Here is a 23445-nt window from a genome sequence, read left to right as displayed (position 1 = left end):
ACTGAAGTCACTTGCCCAGGTTGGCATAGCAAGTAAGGGATGGAGCAGAGACTCAGGCTTGGACTCAGAGTCTGCGCTGTCTCCATGCTGACACTCCTGGAGAAATATGAGCAGCTCAAGGTGACTAAAGCCATGTGCTTCTCCTCACCTTAGAGCTCAGTGTGTACCCCGCTCAGCCTCTGTGTAAAGACGAGGCCTCAAGAGCTAGGCTGTAGCTTGTATGTGCAGACAGCATTGGTACTCAAGATAGAACACTGGGAATAAAGCATAAGCAACTCTCTGCTCCCTCCCGTTAGTACAGCTGGGGCCCCGGATGGAAGAGCTGCTTAAGAACAAAGAGTCTCCAGCCTGAGTTGTTATCCTCCTTCCTGACATGAGCCTGGGTTGTCTGCAAAAGCTGTAGTAGAAGAACTGAGATATTAGGTTATCATGGCGAGGGGTCTCAGAATTTATCCAGCCTAAAGCCTTCATTCTACAGGTGAGAAACCCCAGGGCCCAGAGAGGTTAAATAACCACTCATCCAGGCTTTCCTGGTGGCTCAGTGGTTAAGAATCCACCTGCCAATGCAGGGGACACGGGTTCGAGCCCTGGTCCGGGAAGATCCCACATGCTGCGGAGCAACTAGGCCCATGTGCCACAACTGCTGAGCCTCTGCTCCACAACAAGAGAAGGCAAAACAATGAGAAGTCAGCGCATCGCAACGAAGAGCAGCCCCCACTCGCCGCAACTGGAGGAAGCCCATGCACAGCAACGAAGACCCAATGCAGCCAAAAACCAAAACAAAGCAAAACAAAAACAAATAAATAAATTTAGGCAAAACAATTATTTAAAAGAGGCAAATCAGCTTTATTAAAAACAAACAAAACCACTCATCCAAGATCACACAGCTCAAGAGTGAGCAGGAATTTGCTTCTGTGTAAACTGAGAACCTGAATAAAACAGCACTTCGTTAATTACTAGTTTACTGCCTCTGTTTTGTTATCTTTGGATTTTTTGTTCACCAGGCCACAGTTATTTTTTTTTTTTTTTTTTTTAAATTTATTTATTTTATTTATTTATTTTTGGCTGTGTTGGGTCTTCATTGCTGTGCGCAGGCTTTCTCTGGTTGCGGTGAGCGGGGGCTACTCTTGGTTGCGGTGCGCAGGCTTCTCATTGCGGTGGCTCCTCTTGTTGTGGAGCACGGGCTCTAGGCGCGTGGGCTTCAGTAGTTGTGGCACACGGGCTCAGTAGTTGTGGCTCGCGGGCTCTAGAGCGCAGGCTCAGTAGTTGTGGCTCACGGGCTTAGTTGCTCCGCGGCATGTGGGGTCTTCCCGGACCAGGGCTCGAACCCATGTCTCCTGCATTGGCAGGCAGATTCTCAACCACTGCGTCACCAGGGAAGCCCCACAGTTATTTTTGTTGATTTTTTTTTCTTATTGGATAAACATAGATGCTGGGCTACATAGCTTCTGTGTCATAGTGACTCAGACTGGTGTGAAATCAATGAGCTTTTCCTTGGGAGAATATTTAAACCAGAGCGGGCAGATCGCAGAGCATGTGCTCTCGTGAACAAATATGCAGAGGAGGCGGGAAGGGGTAACAGAGAGACATTGCCCGTGACCCCAGCAGACACACCATGAAACGGTTCGTTTATTATAGCTCCAGACTAACTGCCCTGCTGCTCGTCTGCCCCCTCCCCGCCACTGCGTGCAATAAAGCCTCCACTGTGCCAACGGAATCCTTCCTAAAGCACGGATTTGGTCCATTCACCCCTCATGGCCTACAGATGACAATTTAAACTTCTCCTTTGAAATGCAAGAACCCTCGAAATGGCCCTTACTTGTTTTGTCAATCTTCTGCCAATCCCCATCCCCATCATCAATTTTTTATTTTTTTTTTTAAAAATTAGAAAATAATTGAACTATAGTTGATTTACAATGTTATATTAGCTTCAGGTGTACAACATAATGATTGGATATTTTTATAGATTATACTCCATTTATAATTATTATAAAATATTGACTATATTCCTTGTGCTGTAGATTACATCCTGTGCTGTGTCTTATTTATTTTATACCTAGCAGTTTGTACCCCTTAATCCCCTTCTGCTATCTTGCCCCTCCCCCTTCCTCCCCACGGGTAACCACTAGTTTATTCTCTGTATCTGTGAATCTTGTGAATCTGCTTCTGTTTTGTTATATTCATTCGTTTGTTTTATTTTTTAGATTCCACATATAAGTGAAAATATACAATATTTGTCTTTCTCTGTATGACTTACTTGACTAAGAGTAATACCCGCCAGGTCCATCCATGTTGCTGCAAATGGCATTATTTCATTCTTTTTTATAGCTGAGTAACATTGCATTGTGTATATACCACATCGTCTTTATCCCTACATGTAATGATGGACACTTTGGTTGCTTCCATGTCTTGGCTATTATAAATAATGCTGCTATGAACATCGGGGTGCATATATCTTTTCGAATTACTGTTTTCGTCCTCTTCGGATATATACCCAGGACTGGAATTGCTGGATCATATGGTGGTTCTATATTTAGTTTCTTGAGGAGCAGCCATGCTGTCTTCCGCAGTGGCTGCACCAATTTATATTCCCAGCAACAGTGCACAGGGGTTCCCTCCTCACCAACATTTATTTTATTTTTTTTTTTATTTTTTTTTTTTTGCGGTATGCGGGCCTCTCACTGTTGTGGCCTCTCCCGTTGCGGAGCACAGGCTCCGGACACGCAGACCCGGCGGGCATGGCTCACGGGCCCAGCCGCTCTGGGCATGTGGGATCTTCCCAGACCGGGGCACGAACCCGGGTCCCCTGCATCGGCAGGCGGACTCTCAACCACTGCGCCACCAGGGAAGCCCCCAACATTTATTATTTGTTGTCTTTTTTTTTTTTTTTTGGTACGCGGGCCTCTCTCTGCTGTGGCCTCTCCCGTTGCGGAGCACAGGCTCCGGACGCGCAGGCCCAGCCGCTCCGCGGCATGTGGGATCTTCCCGGACCGGGGCGCGAACCCGAGTCCCCTGCATCGGCAGGCGGACTCTCAACCGCTGCGCCACCAGGGAAGCCCATTTGTTGTCTTTTTGATGATAGCCATCCTGACAGGTGTGAGAGATCTCATTGTGATTTTGGTTTGCACTTCCCTGATGATTAGTGATGCTGAGCATCTTTTCACGTACCTGTTAACAGGCCATCTTTATATCTTTGAAAAAAATGTCTATTCGGGTCTTCTGCCCACCATTAATTTTTCTAAATGTCTTCATTTTCAGCAGTTATTTGTCACCATCCCCTACTCCCCACACCCCCCAACCCATACCCCACAACTCATGCTCTCAAGGCATTGGCTATTGCACTTGGGTTCCCTGAGTTGAAATGCTTATTCCCCAGAGATTCACCTGGTGACACTCTATTTATTCTCTGAGACCACATGGCACCCTCGCTCCCGTCTTTCCTGTTCTTGATAAATATGGTTGCCCCTCCTTCCATGCCCCTGGTTTATACCTTTACTAGAAATCTTCTCATCTTTCTCTGATTAAGTCAACATAGATATTATCTTCTTAGTCTATGTGGTATCATCATTCCTTCATTGATCCCACCATGCAAAACATTTTCTCAGTGTCTCAGTGGGCCAAGGGCTGTGGTATGAGCTGGGGATTCAAAAATGATCTAAAGCTATTCTCACTCCTTTGAGACCTTACAATCTCATGACAGAGGCTCACATATGAGCAAATAAATACTGTGCAGTGTGATAAACATTCACAAATCTATGGCTTGTCTTATCACTTCCTCCATCCTTAACATCCACCAATGGCAAAGGAGTGCTCGATAACTTCTTGAACAAGTGATGGTATGAATGAATGATGCCATGGATGGATTGGTCACCTTTAACCTAAACCAGTACTCCACACGGCAGTGTCTTATGAGGCACTTTTAAGAGTTACACAAACAAAACATTTTACTTTTAAAAACCAGTTATGTGTCTACTCTACTATATGTAAGAAAATATATAATTATCAAACCCATACTTTTAACAATATTATAGATGAGAAGAAGCTTAATCTTTTTAAGTGAGTCAATATAAAGTCCATACTAATGTGAAAATTTGGTTGCAGAATATAAATGGCTGAACTTTTAGAAATACTGCCTTAAACAAGGTAACTTTCAGTTTCCTTTCCTTTTTCTTTTTTTCATAAATTTATTTATTTATTTATCTCTGGCTGCGTTGGGTCTTTGTTGCTGCACGTGGGCTTTCTCTAGTTGTGGAGAGCGGGGGCTACACTTCGTTGCAGTGCATGGACTCCTCATTGCGGTGGCTTCTCTTGTTGCAGAGCACGGGCTCTAAGTGCGTGGGCCTCAGTAGTTGCAGCATGCGGGCTCAGGAGTTGTGGCTCGTGGGCTCTAGGCGCGTGGGCTTCAGTAGTTGTGGCACACGGGCTTAGTTGCTCCACAGCATGTGGGATCTTCCTGGACCAGAGCTTGAACCCGTGTCCCTTGCATTGGCAGGCGGATTCTTAACCACTGCGCCACCAGGGAAGTCCCCACCGCTTGCTTTTCGTAGGTTTTGTTCTTTTCCTCAATCCAGTCTATATAAATTTACCTGTAGAATTTGGGGAGCCTCTTGAAATAAATCTTTTAGTGTGAAAACTTACAGCCAAGGGCAATTTAAATCTTTAAAAAGATAGGACAAAGAAAGTGTGTGTGTTGAAGATGTACCAAACCATATTTATATTATTTTATTTCAGAAGTGATTCTGTAAACTCTTCACTTGGATGTCCTGATTGTCACAGGTGAGACCTGTTCAGATGACAGGGGATAGAACTGCACACAGGCTGGGTTGAGGAGGGAGGAAGATTAGGGAATGGCTTTGCCAGGCATCCTGAGCGGTTGGGCATGGTTCTTTGACATTTATTAGGTACAGCAGTAGCTACGTGAGGACGAGGATGACAGCAACTCTAGGAAACCAACAGGGATCTGTCCTTGTCCTCGTACAGCTGTTTTGTGCCTACCTGGTCTTTTTTTCCTGTGGCTGCCGCTTACTCTTTTTTTTTTTTGGCTGCGTGGCATGCGGGATCTTAGTTCCCTGACCAGGAATCAAACCCGCACCTCCTGCATTGGAAGCGCAGAGTCTTAACCACTGGACCACCAGGGGAGTCCCTGCTTACTCTTTATTTCTCCCTTCTCTCTTCTCTCTTCTCTCTCTCTCTCTCTCTTGTCCATGGCTTTTGCCTGCTAACGTCTCTGTTTGTGGGTCTCAGCTTTTCGCCCACCATATGCTTGCATCTGGGGTGACTAACTCAACCCAAGTTCCCTGGGACTTCCCAGGTTTTAAGCCCAGAATTTCCACATCCTGGGAACACCCAAAGTCCTGGGCAAACCATCTCTTTTCTATATGGCTCATTGCAAATTCTGTAAGAAAGAAGAGGGAAGACCTGACTGGGTCTCTTAACCCCTCCCCAGCCCAGAGCATCAGAGCTCTCCCACCAGGCTCTCCCATCAGGGTGCTAATCCCTAGTGGCTGGACCAAGGTCAGGCTTGGGGGTGGCATAGAGAAGCTTCCCCAGTGCCTTCCTCAGAAGGTGCTTGTGAACTGGGCAAGCCTGGAATTTGCTTTGCTGGTCCCCTTTTCACTGTACACACCAGTTTGTCATTTATCAGGGTCCTGGGGTTCTTATGCATATTGACTGTGGGTGTGTTGAATGGCGGATGTATATATGTGAGGGACCAGGTAGAAACTACCTGTTATCATTTCATTCCTTTCATTTTTATGAAATCAATCATGGTACACAGATTAGGCTCCTAATATAGTGTTATGGAAATTCTGGCCCAGCTTCTAATTATGATCCCAACCACGTCCACTCCAGAGAACATAAAGTTTGCAAAAAGCTATGTTTCAATAGCAAAACAGCATAACCTGGGAAACGTCGAATTTTAAGCACATGGGGATGAACACAAAATTCCCCCCCACCCCCCTCCGGCTGGAAGGCAGAGAAGCTGAGCTGCAGACTGGTTGGTAAAGGCCGGAGGTCTTCATCTCCCTCCCCAAGTTCAGCACCCCACCCACCCACTTGGCCCCAGAAATTAGGTCCTTCATTATTAAAACTGTTTTTCCCATCTGCAAGAAACAGAGATTCTCCCCACCTCTTAAATTCTAGGGGCCGGGTTGGGGGAGAGAAAAATGAAATCGCTGTAAAAATACTTAAGTTCTGAAGCACATGATTGGTTTTCAGGAACTGACCGTAAAACTAGAGGGTGAAGAAGCTGTAGGGCTGAGGCTCGGGGCGGGGCTGCTGCAGCATCCCGTACCCCATTGCACTCCCGGGGCACCCCGCGTCCTAGGAGCATCGGCAGCGCCGTACTCCACGTGCGGGGTGAACTCGGCCAGCTCCGCGCCATCCCGGTGTCACTGCGTACCCCTGTTGCCCCCCACCCCCTCCCCTTCCTCCCCCTCCCCTCCCCCACCCCTCCCCTCTCCCCCCACCTCGCGGGAACCGAAGGGCCGTGTATTCGCACTGACCTTTCCATTCTCTGCTGTCGGTGGCTCTCTTACAAATAGTTTGTGGCTGTTACTCACCAAAGCTAAGAACTGCTAAGAAAACTGAAAAAACAAGTCTAGATGCATTATTGAAACAAAGTCTAGTTCAGCGTTTACTTGGCACTGAAGCATATGGAGACCATCAGTCCAGTTTGAAATGGGTTCCTCTGCCCTGGTAGGAAAGGTGAGGAGCTCTGAGTTCTAGAGGTAGGGGTGGAGGAGAGCAGAGGCTCAGGGGAGGGAGCAGTAAGGACCATTCCCTCCCCTTAGGGCCCCAAGACGCACGTCTGTAGACCTGGTTTCTGCTGAATCAAGGTCACCTCCAGGGCAGGCTCTCAGGGCCCCACACCCCACCCCTGTACTGTACAGGTGTGCCTTCCTGGCCACGCCTCCCCCAGCTCATCTCACAGGCTCTTTCCCCTACTGACCATGTCCAGGCTCCTCTCCAGCACCTCTGATGGCTGGTCCCAGCCTCACCTCCTCAGGGAAGCCCTGCCCACCTGGGATGGTCCATGGCGGTACAGAACCAGCACACCGGCTGGCACACACAGCGCACACCAGGTCTCAGTGAGCAGAGAGGATGCTATGCCTGGTGCCGTGTGGCTTGTACAGCAGTGCTCCCCAAATAATACCAGACCCAATTCTATAGTCGAGGGGAGAGGGATCTTAGAAGCTGGGTATAACCTCCCCTTTACCAACCCTGACTTGATTCTTCATTTCAGTAGAGCAAAAGGAATTAGAATAATTGAGAGACCCCCTAAGGTGGTCGTGAGAAAAGAGGATAAAAGATCCTAAGTAGGGGGAGGGATTAATTGGGAGATTGGGATTTACATGTACACATTACTATATATAAAGTAGATAACTAATAAGGACCTACTGTCTGGCACAGGGAACTCTACTCAATACTCTGTAATGCCCTATATGGGAAAAGAATCTAAAAAAGAGTGGATATATGTATATGTATAACTGACTCACTTCGCTGTACACCTGAAACTAACACAACGATGTAAATCAACTATACTCCAATAAAAATTAAAACAAACAAAAAAAAGATCCTAAGTATTCAGCAAGTTTAACAGGGTGAAGGCTGACCAGGTTACAGGAGAGACAGGACCCTGACTGGCATTAACGCTCCGGGCCTCAGTTTTCTCATCTGCAGAATGGGGGAGGCCAGTGGGGAGAAGGGACCCACAGGATCCCAGTCTTCTGGCTCTGTGATTGGCTCCCCTTAGTTCTTGTTCCCCCCGACCCCCGATGGCTCACCGCAGCTTTTGAGGGAGGCCATGTGGAGAAGCCCCAAAGCAGAAATAGGCCAGCGAAGTCCCTTTCCAGTGAGGCCTCACCAAATACTCCATACTGAAAGGGTTCATAATGGTATCACTGGGAAAAGCGAGGAAGCCAGCAGGGCACTAACGTCTGTGGAAGTTCTCACATTCCCGTGGATTCCATCCTGGGCCTTTAGGAATTCTGCGGACTATGTCGTGGTTTAGTTCACTCTGGGAGAAAAGGCATGAGCACATACAAGTTGCAGTTTTCACTTAAAAGCTGCCACCTGGGATCCAGACCGGGTCTGCGGTGACCCCACGTGAGCTCCACCCTGACGTACTGCACACATGGCAGCTTAGCTGCAGTGTTTTGCAGAGGAGGTCTGTGCTCTCCTGTATCTAGCAACTTAAAAGAGATAAAAAGAAACCCCAATAAAAACTAACATCAATGGATTCTTTTGAAAAGAAAGCAAATCTGCTTAAAGCATTAACACATTGGATCTAAGTGTGGCTCATGTTTATAAACGCATGAGGAATCTGTTATGACGTAGGGGAGGAAAGTTCCAGGACATCGGAATAGAGAGACTTGAGTGGAGCGGGGGGCTCTTGGCCACCTCCCTTCTCCTTGGCCAGCAGGGTCTCTTTGGAGCAATGGGGATTTTAAGAACTGTGAGGAAGATTGGTTATTCTGTGGAGAGATGCTGGAGCTATAAATGCTTACCTGGTCCCATCTGTGAGATCTTCACCCTAAACACAGAAAGGAAAATTCTGTTTTGGTGGATGAATCATACAGAATATCATATTGTAGAATTTGTGTTTCTTGATGTGAAATTGTTGGTGGGGCTGGTAATACAGAGATGAGGCTCACACCTTTAACTAATGCTTAAGTTTCTCTTTTGAGGTCTGTGTTGGGAAACTCAAACAGCATTATTATGTTCATTTTGCATTTGGAAACCAGAGGAGTATGTAGGGCTTATCTTGGACTACACGTAAGTGACCATCTGTGCTGGTTTGCCAGGGGCAGTCATAGTTTCTGCATCTTGTCTGTTGTCATTATTAGTGGTGTCCCCTTTCCCTATCACAAGTGCTCTGGTTTATATTTAAGTATACAGTCACCCTACCCAGCTGACACACAGCTGGCAACAGTAGGATTGAAGATCCTGCATTTCATTCACCAGATCACCCATTTAAGCAAATGTTTTCCCAGTTGTCAAAAGTCCTTTATTTCTGACTTACAGAGTGACACACAACAGTGTGTCCTTTAGGAAAGGAGGTGGGTGACACGTCAGACATGAGGTCTCTGATTGAAACATTGTTGCTCGTTTTTCACTTCGTTTTGTTTGACTTTCACAGTTATCAATGCCTTGGAAAATTATATTGTATGACTTTGCCCAGCAATAATTATTTCTTTTGTGTCCCAATGTCATATCATTTTTAGCTCTCGTGTTCTTAATAGGGTTTAAAGTTAAAAAAAAAAGAAAGAAAAGAAAACAAAAATTGAAACATAGCAGCACAATTCCACAAATGCTTGATTCTAGCCATGATTTCTCTCTTGAAAAACTTACACAAAGGCAGTTGACATGCTTTCCTCAGCCCTGTAATTAAATAGGCCTGCCGAGAAGTCATACACAACAGTTTATGATTTTTGTGATTAATGCCCAGCATGGCAATGCCTGTTGAAGTTCTATTATCACAACCAGTAATGGCCCAGTCCAGCCACAGGTTTGCTCTGAGTGCAAAATCACCGTTTGCCCTTACATCACTCTTTTATCTCATCAGTTGTCTTTCCTTTTATTTATTTTTAAATTGTCTTTATTCAGATGATATGATTTTTTTTTTTTTTTTTTTTTTGGCCACACCACACGGTATGTGGGATCTTAGTTCCCCAACCAGGGATCAAACCCGCGTCCCCTGCGTTGGAAGCGTGGAGCTTTAAACACTGGACTGCCAGGGAAGTCCCATCTTTCCTTCTAAATGACACGTCTCTGTGTCTTAGCTCATTTTGAGTCACGAATGGCCAACATATGGAGCCATTAACCAAGAAATCGTCTTGCACCCTTCCTAGTTAACTGAAATGGAGTTGAAAATGTAGCCTGCTGCTAACCTCTTGTAGTTCTCTGACTGCGGGAAAATCACATGTCAAGTTCTTCCCGCTTTCCTTACGCCTTTCACAGCAAATTTCAAAGTCTGGCGGTAGGCAGATTGGTTTGTCCTAGCAATTTTTAAATCCAGAAATTAAATTAAACTGAAAAGCCTTGTATACATGAAGTTCAAATAGTGTTTCTTCCAGAAAGAACATCTCCACAGTAACGGCAATGACAATAATAGTGTGTTTCATGAAGATATGAGTTACTAAGCTAATGTAGATTGTAGAATACGGTTACTGTTTTCCAGAGACCCCTGTCAGAGAAACTGACAATCAGCGAAAAGTTCTTAGTAAAGGGCTGTGTGTTTTGGGGAGAGATGTATAGAATAGTGCCATGGCATTAACACAGAGCCTCTCAAAGTGTTGCCAGTTCCTGTGCTCAAGGAGGAGGAACAAAGGGCCAGTAATGAGTAGAGAAGAAGCTTTTCCCCATATTGTGGTCAGAAAGTTTGACTTCAGGAGAACATGTTTTACTGTAAATATGTCTAAATTTCATGGTCCTTAACGATTTATGTTAATGATCTTCACTGCTAATGCCTTTTTCTTTTGTGCATTTCCCAGAGAATTCTGCTTCGAGGAATGTCTACAGAGGCAGCAGTCTGCTTTGCTTTGGGGGAGGGGAGGGTTCGATCAGCTAAGACACGTGGTCCCCCAAGGGGGTTCCTTGGGCTGCCAGGAAACTAAGCAGAGTTCAGGACGCTTGGGAGAGCTGCCCCCATCTTGCTTACTCGGGGGGCGTCATCAAGAGGAGCTCATCTGCTCTCACACTTTCCAAACAGCCCCAGGCAGGCAAAATCTGCATCTCAAAATGGATCTTTTCTTCCTGGATTGAGCTAGTCTGGAAGGGCCCCAGGTAGGGCGGGGTGCTGTTGCTTGCTGAGGACTGCCCTTGGAGGTGCCTTGCTACCTCCTTCATCCTGGGACCCCGCACTTTCCTGTGCCTCTGTACTGTGTCAGGTGACAGGTGGAAACTACCAGAAGCAGGCTCTTCGCACACCGCATCCAGTCAGGTTGGTGTCAGAGCCCAAAGCCCAGGGACGTCTGGTTTAGGCTGATGACCTGGTGCTGCCCGCTCTCTCCGTCTGCCCTGCCCCCATCCTTTCTGGCATGAATCATCTGAAGACAAATACCCAACATCTATACAAGGATCCGGATAATCTGGACCTGGGGGCCTGAACACAGATTCCTCCTTCATAAGCACTTTGTACCCAAGGAAATAGTCAGGTTGAAAGGAGATGCGACTGGCTTTTGCCGCAGGCTACCAGTACAGAAACTGTGTAAGATTAGCTCCTCCTTAAAGCAAGATTACCAGGTCCTTCTGTTGCAAAGTCACGGCGTCCTTGAGTTACCTGCGCCTTCAAACCCAACTGCCCGCCTTCCTGCTACCAGGCTTGGCTTTAACTTTGTGGATGATCTACCACTTCTTGGGTTTCAAGAAAAATTCTTCTAGGAGTTGAGGGGTCTCTTCTTCCCTTCCTGATGTGAGTTGAGCTCACTTCCCTGGCAGGATGACTTTTCTTTGTCCTTTACAGCCTTCCGAATCTTTCTTCTCCTAAGTGGCCAAAATATGTCCCCCACGCTGCCAAAGCACACGGGTGACTCAAGGTCAGAATCAGGAGCATAGGCCAGCCATTGTTCTGCACACAGGCTTCATCTAAATTAATCTAAAACCTTGCCTGAATGAACTGTAAACTGGCTCAAGTTATGGGCAGCGGCCTAACCACCGTGTTCCCCACCCCCCAAAATGATGGGGCTCCTACAGATATCACGCTCTCCCTCCCAGTGAGTGTGTTACTTGTCCGTATCTGAAACAGCAGCACCCACATTGCTCAGATTATTTCCCCGTTTTGTTGTTGTTGTTGTTTTTGTGGACACTGTGCCTCCTCTTTTCACTTTCTGGGAAATTTGCCAGTGTTTCAAGGACTGGGTAAAGAACAAAATAAATATTTGTAGGTAGTTTAAAGGGAGAATGAGTAAGTTGGATGTAACCCTGTTCCTTCCAAAGAAAAGCATTGAATCCATTCAAATATTTTAAAGTCATTAACTGGAGAGATTCAAAAGGTTGATTTTACTAGTTTGCTTTTCAGATTTGTGATCGTGTGTGCGTGTGTGTGTGTGTGTGTGTGTGTGTGTGTGTGTGTGTGTTGGGGAGAGGAAGAAGAGTCGAGAAAGTGTAGGGAAAGGAGTACAGACTTTTATAAGTCCAGCTGAAGAGATTGAAGTTGATTGCGTGAAAAGTCAGCTGCCTCTTTGTGTCTGTTAATCAAGTTCTAAACAGTCGGTGTCGGAAAGTGTTTACTCAAGAACCTTCAGCATATACCCTGTCTTTCTCACTGTCCTTTTAAAATGGGATTTCACTGAAATTTGGGACGTTCCGCAGTCGGCTGTTTATTTCTCTGGATATCAGCCTATTGGGAAGGCTGATTCTGTGTCTGAGATTAAAGAGACGGGAGAAGCGGCTTCCAGCAAAGGCTCCTGCCGGCGATCCTGGGAAATGTTTTCCTTCCTAGGCTGCGGAGTCGCCGCAGTTGGTGGCAGGGGCCACAGGCCGTGCGGGTCCCGGGCAGGAGAGCGCATCACCTGTTGGGGCCTACGGGAGCGCGCGGCGCGGGGCTGGCCTGGGCACAGCCCGCGTTCCTCGGGGGCCCGGCCCGCGGGCGGGCGGACAGACGGACGGACGCGGGGACGCGTGCGCGGGGGGACGCCGGAGGCCCGGCGCTGGAATGCAGTTTTCCCCGGCGAGAGAGACTTTGTACCGGAGTGGAGAGTAGTTTGGGGTGGGGTTTCGCACCGTTCCCTCCTCCCCACCCCCGGGCCCCCTTCCAGGCGCTTTCTGGGAGCTTTTTCAGAACTGCGCTCTGAAGTTTAAAGATCAGCGAAGGGCCTGGGCCGTAGGCAGGGACAATGGAAGAAAATGAAAGCCAGAAATGTGAGCCGTGCCTTCCTTACTCAGCAGACAGCAGACAGATGCAGGGTAAGTAACAGGCTCATTCAAAGATGGAGTTACGGTTCCGCGTGTCCCTCGCCGCTGGCGGCTGCTTTTTAGAACTGCAGACCGGGCGCCTGGCACAGAAAAGGCGTATTTCTTGGGGTGGTGCGTTTCCCAAACTGAGTGGAGAGCTGTGAGCTGGACTTTATCTCTGGAAGGATTTGCTTAAGCAGCAAAAGAAGTGGCGGGGTGATGTCACGTTTGTAGCCCCGTAAGCCGTCAGTACGTGCTAGATCTCTAGGCAATGACAAACCTATCGCTAAAAGCAGCTTTTCATCCTCACTGCTCCAGCCGTGGGAGAGAGGAGCTCTTTCTGGAAAGCTCTCTCTGGGACGGCAACACTTCCATTCATTGGTTGGGGGATTCCATGAGGCAAAGGCACGTTGGATGCAAGTTTTGTCGTATCTGAGAGTTAAACCGCAGAGTTTGGGCTGTTTTCTTTTCCAGATCGGAACAGCAGGGGAGCACTTGTCCAAGTGCGGGGAGAGATGGAAAACTCGGTGAATTTTCTGTATGCTTTCATTCAAAAGTTGGGAGCTGTTAGATAATTTTCTCCGAGCAGTTTCCCTTTGTGTTTATAATAGACTTGTCTTTTCCGTAGGGAATTTCCAGAAGCCTATGTTGTTCCAAAGAAATTTTGCAGTGGGGTTGGGTTGCAGTGGAGAAAGGACTCCTCTGCTGTGCAGTGTCTGACGTCTGTGATTCCAGAGCCTACCCTGCAGTATCATACAGGAAGCATGTTCAGACACCAAACAATCGAGAAGCCCCCAGCCCCCAGCCTACCCCAGGTTCATCCGGGGGCCAGTTAGTAACGGTGTTTGCCGGGCTGCTGTGATGTGCGTGGGAGAAGCAACTGCACAGGGGGAAAGGTGTGTGTTTTTTAAAAAGGCAAAATGGAAGTAACGAGTGACTCATCCGCACCGAAAATGCAAAACTAAGCCAGACAGAAGAAAATGCAATTAGAAGAGATAGACACACACACACTCCCACCCACCCACCAGTGAAATGCAGGAAACCTTAAGACCAGTAAATCCTGGAGAATCCCAGTCGCATAGCCATCAACTAGCCGGCTGTGTTTGTGCTTCCAAAGCACCACGCTCTCCTCAGTGGGGCTCCCTCGCCTCCCTTTCTCTCCCCATTTTGATAGACATGATCCTACAGCAGGAATTCAACCTCTGGGCTTCTGTTGAAATAAAAATACTCAGAATCTAGAGGGGCAACAAGAGTGGGACCGATTTAAGAAACGACTTTCAAACAACCGTAGCAATTCGAAGATATTTCAGAGGCTGGAGACTGTCAGACTGAGTGTGATCACTTTCTTTCTTCATTCATTCAATGAATATTGAGCATCTGTTACTTGGGAGTTACTGTTTTAGCTGCTGGGGATCCAGCAATGACCAAAATAGACTAAAAACACTTGCCTTCATTGAATTTTTATTCTGAGGGCCAAGTTTGGGGGGAAGGGGAGTGGTGGAGCTAGACAATGAACAAATAAGGAAAAGAGATGATGGCATATTAGGTGGCAGGGTTACCAGATTTGGCAAAGAAAAATACAGAATGCTTAGTTAAATTTGAATTTCAGATAAACGGCAAATAATTTTTTAGTATAAGTATATCCCATGCAATATTCAGGACATACTTATGCTAAAAATTATTCGTTATTTATCTGAAATTCAAATTTAACTGGGCATCTTTTATTTTAGCTAGTAACTCTGTTAGGTGGAAATAAGGCCGTGGGGAAAAATAAGGCAGGGAAAGGGAGGATTGAGTGTGGGGAGGGGGCAGGGGGTGAACCCAGAGTAAGGTCATTAGGGAGAACGTCACTGCTGTGATATTTGAACAAACATCCGAAAGAAGGAAGAGCATTTTCAAAGAACAGAGTGGGGAAAGGACGGGAAGAAAAGAGGTTAAGAGAGAATTCTAGGCCATATCAGGTAGGGCCTGTGAGAGGGTAGTAAGGACTTGGGCATCTGTTTCAAGGGAGGTGGGAGCTGCTGGCAGGTCTGAGTGGTCTCTTAAAGGGTAGATCCTGGGTGCTGTACTGAGAATCACCCCAGTGGGAGTGGGGGAGGGCAGGGAGCCCAGTTGGGAGGCTTCCACAGTAAACCAGGCCCTCGCTTGGGCCAGCGGGTAGGGTAGTAGAGTATTGAGGATGAAACCAAATTTGCCAAGGTATTGGATATGGGGGGGTACGAGAGACAGAGGAGTCAGAGATGAGTTCAAAAATTTTGGTCTGCGCCTTTGGGGAGTTGCCATTTACCTAAATGGGAAAGTGTTTGAGAGGAGTAGCTGAGAGGGTGTTTAGTGGCTTGGAAGTGGGTGGAGAGCAGAAAATCTTTTGGATATGGTAGGATCGAGAGGCTTATCAGGCATCCAAGTGGAGATGATGTTGATTGCGATTTGGATATTCATGGCTGGAATTGAGGAGAGGGGACCGGGGATTGTGAAAGATGGGCTAGGATTGGGTCCATGTGCAGAAGGAAAGGTCCCAGAGATGCGCCCCAGGGCACACCAGCATTTAGAGGTCAGGGAGGCTGGAAGGGGTGGCTGGAGAGACTGTGAAAGGGAGCTAAGAATCCCAGTTAGATTTCTAAGATCCGGTTGAGTCCTGGGTGAAAATGGTGCTGTGAAGGAGTGTGGCCTCATCTCCAGTTCTTTGATGCGCGAGAGGCCCACGCAGGGAGGCCAGGCCTCTGATACCGGCATCACCCGAGATACCACACGCCCACTCCTATCCTTGCACACTTGATCGCATTTGGCATTGTAATGCCGGTGGCAGTGTGGTGTTCGGGGGCAGAGAACATACCTTCTTTGTCTTCACATCCCCAGCACCTAACTGAGCACCAGGCATGAGACAGCGATCAAGAAATTCGCGCTGAACAGAAGGCTAATTATACCACCCCAGGGCTTTGAGTTTATCAATCTACAATAGATAAGGATCCCTTGGGTGATCATGTAACTTGTTCAAACTGAGACAGTTTTGAGAGTGAAAGGGGGGAATGCTATAAATAATTTCGCTGGGACGACAGTTGTAACCCAGAACTGTTTGGCAAACTGGGCGCATATGGTCACCTCGAGAATAGCTCTTATAAATGAGGCTCCCAGGGCTAAATTGTCAGCTAGTGAGTAATAACAGTGTGAAAGGGTACTTGCAAGTAAGTGCACAGAGGTGCTTAGTAATTAGCGGTTGAATTTGAATCGAACCGTATCACGCTTCTTTTGAAGGCCCTGGACTCCTCAGAGGGGTCCTGGGGGTTCCTGGGGATGCCTGTCCACCCACAGCAGCCCTGAGGCGACTGCTTTTGCTCTGGCCCCAAAGGTCTTGGGTGAAGACCCTGTGCGAGTGAAGTGCAGTCAGCACCTGCTTACCTCTGCCACCCCTGATTCTCCCGTGTAAGATACCAGTATTTACTGTGGTGGTAATCATTTCACAATATATAAGTGTATCAATTCAATACATTGTACACCTCAAACTCAGACAAGGTTATATGTCAATTATATCTCAATGAAGCCGGAAAAAAGAATAGTATTGGCAGCCCCACAGAATGCAAGCTCGGGGAGTCCCAGACATTTTGGTCTCTGCTCCGGTCTCCTCTAAAATTGCCCCATTGGTTTCTGTCTCTTATCCTGCTTTACTCTTCAGAGCACTTATCACTATGTGACATTTGTATACACATTATCTGTTCGTTGTCTGTCTCCCTAATTATAATGTGGATCCTCTTTGAGGGAAGGGAATTAAGTCTCTCTAGATCGCCATTTCACTACACTTCCTAACTCCTTTCAGCGTTTGGAGCAGTCACTCAATAAATATTTGTGAAAAAATGAATCAATCAATTAATCAGCAAACCAACCTTTGAGACAAGAATGCTTTCCTGGGTAGGGGAGGGGCTGTTGCTATTTTGTCTAAAATCTCTTCCAGAAACCTCTTTTTTTTAATTTTGTCAGGTTTTTAGAGCAATGTACATAATGATCTGGTTTCAGCTGTAATTTCTGTGCCAATTTGTCTCTGGTGGTGATCTTTATGATATTAACAAGAGAGCTGGCAAACTGAGGAACCCTGTGGGCCCCCAACAGAATATGCAATACATAGGAGTCAGATAACCTGATTGCCGTAATGTCTGTGGCTTAGCATAATCAAGGTTAATTTTTTTGAACGCGTTGGAATGTGGACATTCTTGGCCGAGTGGAACTGCTGGGTGGTTTACCTCCAGACCACCCCGGGGCCTAGGTTCCTTCTGTCTAGTTATGACGCCATTCCCCAGGCTCTGGGAGGCTTCTGCTGGAGCTTTTGCATTTAACCGGCCAAAGGGGAAAGAGAAAGGGCACGGAAGATTATTCAGGAGGTCAGGGGCCAGGACTACAGGTGGCCCACATCACTTCTACCCACATTGCATTGCCCGGGATTAGAACAAGACCCCAGCTAGATGAAGGGGACTGGAAAATGCACTTTTCTTCCGTGTGCACAGGAGGATGTTATGGTTTGAATACACGGACAGACAAAATGTGGCTGCTGCCACGGTAGATCCAGGTGGATTGTACAGCGAGTCAAAGCTGCAACTCCCCGCGATGTTCCGATGCAAGAGAGCATCCTGGCACAATTGAAAAAGCGACACCTTAGAGACAGCTGACCAGCAGCCACTAGGAAGCAGTGGGGGACTCCTTCCCTAGGAGGCCAGTTGCTGCCTAATCTGACCCAGGAATACAATGTCAGGAAAGCCAACAGCCCTGTTCCTGGCTCTCGGGTAGCAGGCAGGCGTGGGATGCCTAAATGATGCCAGGTCCGGATCCCATTCTGCAGGTCAGCCGACCCAGCCCAGGCAACCCGAGAGGGGGCCAAGAAGCCAGTCTCGGCAGCTCCCGCGGCCCCCCGCCTGCAGGATGATTTGCTGTGTGGGTGTGTACCTTTGGATGACCCATCCTCCGTAATCCTCTGCCTCCCCGGCATACCTGGTACATACCTGCCCCTCCCCGTGTCCCCACTTTCTACTTTTCCTTTCCAGAAGTCTCCATCCCAGCCAGGATGCCCTTTGAAACTCAGAAGAGTCTCTCTGGCACTTCTGCTCTCTTGATCCCCACCCACTCCTGCTTGGGAAAGGTTGGAGGGGCCATTCTCCCCTGGAAGCTCCCAGCTGGAAACGAGCCGCCGGAGGGATGGCTCTGGGCTGGGGAGGGGTAGGGAGGGAAAACTGGAAGCCTTGTCTCCAGGCTCCAGCTTCATTATTTGTTTGACCCCGATTCCCAGAATAGCAAACAGCTCGACACACCCAGACTTAAATGTTAGCACCAAAGTGCCCTCCAGGCAAGGGTTAGCACTGTGTTTCTGTTTGCACGCCTGGGACAGCGTGTCCATGTGGATGGTGAGGAATTGGTGGGACTTGAGATCTCTGACTCCGCGCTGTGGAATTGCGACTACACATCATCTGCTGCTCCCCTTTGTTTGCTTCCTCCTCGGCTGAAAGATCCCATTCTCCCCAGATGACCGGAATGGGAGAGCAGTCTCCTCTCCCTCGGGCATGGGAGTCGGTGGCTTCCAAGAACTGAGTCTCATGGTGGGAGAGGCTCCAGTGACCGGGAGGCTTCGTGTGGGAACAGCGTTGGGTTGTTATGGGTGCCGTGAAAGTGGAGCAGGGGCCTGGTGGGGACCCATGAGCAGATGGGGCCCAGAGCTAAGTGAGGGGCAGGCAGGTGAGGCCGGGGAGGGAGTGGGCGCCCAGGGCAGTTAGGTGTCTGCCAGGGGCAGTGCACTGGTGCCGTTCGCTGCTGCCCTCCACCTCGCCTTAAACCTCCGTAAGCACCTGGAGACATTTTAGAAGAATCCACACGACAGAAAAAATGGAGAAGTGACCTAAGATTGATGTGACCTTCTTAGTGGGCAGTGTTAGGAAGGGTGGGGCTTGGAGGGTCGCAGAGTTGGGGGCTGCTCAAAAGTGGATGTTGACAGATGGACTCTGAACTCCAGCTCTGCCCCTCCCCGCTCCTTTCCCAATTTATCTCAAAGAACGTGCAAAACTCTTTTCAGTCTCCAAGGCATTGCTGTTCTGGCAGTTTCGACCCCTTCTGAGGATCCTGAGATGAAACAGAATGGTTCTTGTGAGTCTGTGTGGCAAAGCGAGGCCGAATGGAACTTTCTGCCCTTGTTGGTAGTTGAAGAACAGGAGTGTTTATCCTTATGGGTGTATGTGGATACTTGTGTGTTATGTCCAGGTGAAGAAATCACCTTCCCAGCGATTCCATCCTGCTAATTAATCTAGCTGTCCTGGATGACTTTTCAAATATATTATTTTCATGATGTCAAAAGTAATCAAGGGCATTACCTGGCGGTCCAGTGGTTAGGACTCCGTGCTTCCAATGCAGGGGGCACAGGTTCAATCCCTGGTTGGGGAACTAAGATCCCACAAGCCGTGCGGTACGGTCAAAAAAAAGAAGTAATCGTAAAAATCCATTTGGAAGTCAGCTGTGTTATATCACATATATAACAATTTTGGCTAATACAAAACTCACATGCACACACTCACTCAAAAAGATAAGGCTGAACCTCTTCAGATTGCCCACGTATTTACCAACCTGAGATACGGCATTTTCTGCACCTGGCTTTATCCCGTAGATCCTATTACCTCTGGGTCGTTAGAGAAGAAACCACAAATAAGGTAGCCATCACGTGAGCCCATATAATGAGAAGGTAAACTAAGTGAATGGAATTATAGTTAATCTCCCAGTATCTTTTTTTTTTTTTTCCAACCCAAAGGTCTTTATTGGATGCTTACTAATGATTAGCACGGGCTGGGTGCTAAGGGAAATTCCAAAGAAACACGTGCACGAAAGCTCATAATAAACAGTCGCGTTCTCTTCTCACCATTTTCTTATTGATCCTGCAGTATCAGTAGCACAGGTAATGTTATCGCACTCTCCATTTTGTAGGTAGGAAATCAAGACAGACAGACACCAGACGGCTTGGCTAAAACCACATGTAGAGTTGGCAGTGGAGCAGGGCCTAGTACTCAGGGCTTCTGTGTAATTCCTACCGCCATCCCCTCCCCTGTTGAAAAAATACTTCACTCAATCATTGCGTAACTTGAGGTGCTCCCATGTTCAAGGTGATTTTCAATGGAAGACTCTTCTTCTCATCATTTGAAGAAAAAGGGAACCGTTTCCACCCATTCTTCCAGATTTCAATTCCATTATTTCAGGAGTGATTTGAGCCTCCCTGGTTTCATACTGAGTCCCAGAGCCTTTTTATTTATTTGTTTTTTTCAATGTCTTTTAATCCAATAGTTCTGTCTTCTCCCCCTTCTAAACGTACTGCTGAAACTAATGAAAAGGAGAATGAACTAATTGGGCTTTTTTCCCTTCCCTTTCCTCATCAGTATCTGATGGAGATGCTGTAATTAGCCACGTAATGAGAAGTGAAGGGTAAACGAGAAGAATTATTCCCAGAACACACATCTAGGGGTGAAAAACTGGAGCAGGACAAAGAGCCAGAGATTACAGTATTTTCTGTGCCTAAGCAAGGCTGTTGTACCTACAGTTCTAGACACGAGCATTTCTAGGTAAAGAAGAGGGAAACTGTATTGGTGTCATTGCCTCTGGAGGAGCTAGTTTACGTGTAAACTCTGGACACGTGTTGGTTTATATCACTGGTGTCAAGATTTAGTTCTCTGAGACTCTATCCTAAAACTCTTAAATATTGGGTGTATTTTCTGTACTTAATTTTTAAAGATAATTAGCAAATACACTCTTAAATTGGAAACTTATTTTTTAAAAATAATTTAGAGTATATTTATAATAAAAAATTTTAAAAATGGGACTTCCTTGGCAGTCCAGTGGTTAAGACCCCGTGCTTCAAAGGCAGGGGGCGCGAGTTCAGTCCCTGGTCGGGGACCTGGGATCCCACATGCTGCGTGGTGTGGCACAGCCAAAAAATAATTTAAAAATTAACAAATAGAGAGTATTTAAAAGATTTAAATTTGCATATCTAATACCAGTTCAACCATGCTTATTTTATTAATGAAGACAGTGAGGCTGAGAGAGGTCCCATCCTTTGTCCTGAGTCTAGGATTAAAGGCAGGACTCCTGAGACCCAGCCCTGTGCTTTTCCAGGGAATTCAGTGGACGAGGATACCTTACTCTGCCTGCGTCTGTGTTACTGTATATGAGCTGCTCTCCATGAAGAGAACTTGCAAGCTTCTCAAGTACTTCAGAATGCTTATTACTCTCTCTTCCTATTCTGTATTTTGTTCTGTTTTGTTTTGGTGTTTTTTTTTTAAGAAGTAACTCCTGAGACTTCCCTGGTGGCGCAGTGGTTAAGAATACGCCTGCCATTGTAGGGAACATGGGTTTGAGCCCTGGTCCAGGAAGATCCCACGTGCCGCGGAGCAACTAGGCCCATGCGCCACAACTACTGAGCCTGCACTCTAGAGCCTGTGAGCCACAGCTACTGAGCCCATGTGCCACAACTACTGAAGCCCGCATGCCTAGAGCCTGTGCTCCGCAACAAGAGAAGCCACTGCAATGAAAAGCCTGCGCACTGCAACGAAGAGTAGCCCCCACTCGCCGCAACTACAGAAAGACCACACGCAGCAATGAAGACCCAACACAGCCAAAAATAAATAAATAAAAAATAAATAAATTCATTAAAAAAAAAAGGAAGTAACTCCTCTTCTCAGTTAACTGGAATATTCAGACCTGACACTCCATTTGCCATCCATTGAGAATGAGTGGAGATTTGCTATGCATGGTCATTGCCGGCCTCAGTTGCTCAGTTCTAAGTAGGAATCACTTGTTCCTACCTGGCCAGCTCAGAGGCCAGGTGTCTGGGTCAGGACCTTCAAAATGCACCATCTCTCTTCCCTTTTCATTGAGTATTTCAGATAAAGTCTGTTTCAAGTAAAACGTGTCTAAGCCTTTACATCCCCTCGATTATTACCTGTAATAATATTCTTCGGCTTGCTTGGTTTGTGATAACAGGGAGAAATTGAATTTTCAAGTGGTTCACGTGTCCATGATTATAACGGCTATTTTTGGTCTTGGAGATAAAACAGATGTTTCAGAAACCACCTTCAGATTATAAAAATATAAAAAATCCTGTTACCAGGGTGAAACTGTGTTTAAAAATAAAGAAATAATCAGAATCACGGAAGTTAACTTTTCTGTAATTACAGATGAAGGTGAAGGGTTAACCCAAATTGACTGCAAACTAGTCTGACCAGGGGTTCTCGTTTTGAATAACCTCAGGGAAAGAGTCAGAAATTGTAGAGTTTTTGCTGCAACATCTTGATTTCTAAAGTGCAGTTTTGCATATTTCTTTCGATTGTTGATTTGCTCCCCTTCTTGCCACACACACACACACACACACACACACGCACGCACAAGTGTGCTAAGTTGCATTCATGTTTTAACAGCTGCTCCAAATGCTCTTGGTGCTCTGTAGATGAGGTTTCTAGTGTGAAATCATTAATTGTGAGCTCTATCTTTTTTGTTTTTCAGAACAAGGAAAGAGCAATTCGCAGGTAGCATCCTTAGAAGATGCAGAATGTCGCAGAACCAAGGAACGCCTTTCTAATGGAAACAGTCGCGTTTCAGCTTCCAAATCTTCCCGAAACATCCCAAGGAGACACACTCTAGGTGGACCTCGAAGTTCCAAAGAAATACTGGGAATGCAAACATCAGAGATGGATCGTAAGAGAGAAGCTTTCCTAGAACATCTAAAGCAGAAATACCCCCATCATGCCACAGCCATCATGGGCCACCAAGAGAGGCTGAGAGACCAGGTACAAATATATGATGCCATTTCACTCTGCAGAGCTCATTCTTTTTTTTTTTGTTTCTTCTTCTTCTTCCACTTTTATTGAGATATAATTGGTCTGTGGCACTGTACATTTAAAGTATACAGCACAATGATCTGACTTACATTCATCACGAAATGATTATCACAGAACATTGAGTGAACATCTATCATCTCATTTAGATACAAAATGAAAGAAATAGAAAAACAATTTTCTTCCTTGTGATGAGAACTCTTAGGGTTTACTCTCTAAACAGCTTTCATATATAACCCACAACAGTGTTATGACATTTATCATGTTTACTTTACATCCCGAGAACTTATTTATTTTATGACTGGAAGTGTGTACCTTTTGACCACCTTCATCTGATTCCCCCTCCCCGTGCAAAGCTCATTCTTTAATGAACATGAGGGAAAGTAAAGACCTTCAGTTTAAAGGGGAAACAAATAGTTGAGTGGATTGTGCCCACTGTTGCGTTGTCCCAGATCTCTTTGGGGGGTTATGGGAAGGAGGCAGATGGGTTTGACCTGACGGCTTAGCCCTTTTTATTGGCAACAGTCAGAGAACCGGAGGTGAGAGAAGAGAGACCCGGAGGATATGCGGTTCCCCTAAAAGAGCGTCCCAGCTTCAACCACAAATACGTGTAAAGTGCAGGCGATGCACGGGTATCACTTGACTGAGTAAAGCACGGGACCAACTAATGTGTACCCCGATAGCACTGAGTGCTGGGCACAGTGAATGA

General features: G+C 46.7%; 1 protein-coding gene across 11 annotated transcripts in view; it reads left to right on the top strand.

Moving 5' to 3' along the window:
- Positions 1 to 23445, top strand: part of KIAA1217 (KIAA1217 ortholog) — a 493308-nt gene that overhangs the window by 158887 nt on the left and 310976 nt on the right. For 2 of the 11 annotated variants that reach the window (XM_032621044.1, XM_032621045.1), the window contains exons 1-2: positions 12494 to 12906; positions 22405 to 22688. In XM_032621044.1, the coding sequence (XP_032476935.1) occupies positions 12837 to 12906; positions 22405 to 22688 (354 nt within the window). In that variant the 5' untranslated portion in view covers positions 12494 to 12836. Of the gene's footprint in view, positions 1 to 12493; positions 12907 to 22404; positions 22689 to 23445 lie in introns of those variants that run through there. The other 9 variants (XM_032621049.1, XM_032621048.1, XM_032621047.1 and 6 more) reach the window with 8 other exon arrangements.

The sequence above is a fragment of the Phocoena sinus genome, chromosome 2, assembly GCF_008692025.1.
Source record: "Phocoena sinus isolate mPhoSin1 chromosome 2, mPhoSin1.pri, whole genome shotgun sequence".
Taxonomy (NCBI): Eukaryota; Metazoa; Chordata; class Mammalia; order Artiodactyla; family Phocoenidae; genus Phocoena; species Phocoena sinus.
The sequence above is the reverse complement of the archived record's forward strand: the minus strand, read 5'-3'. Positions and strand labels throughout refer to the sequence as shown.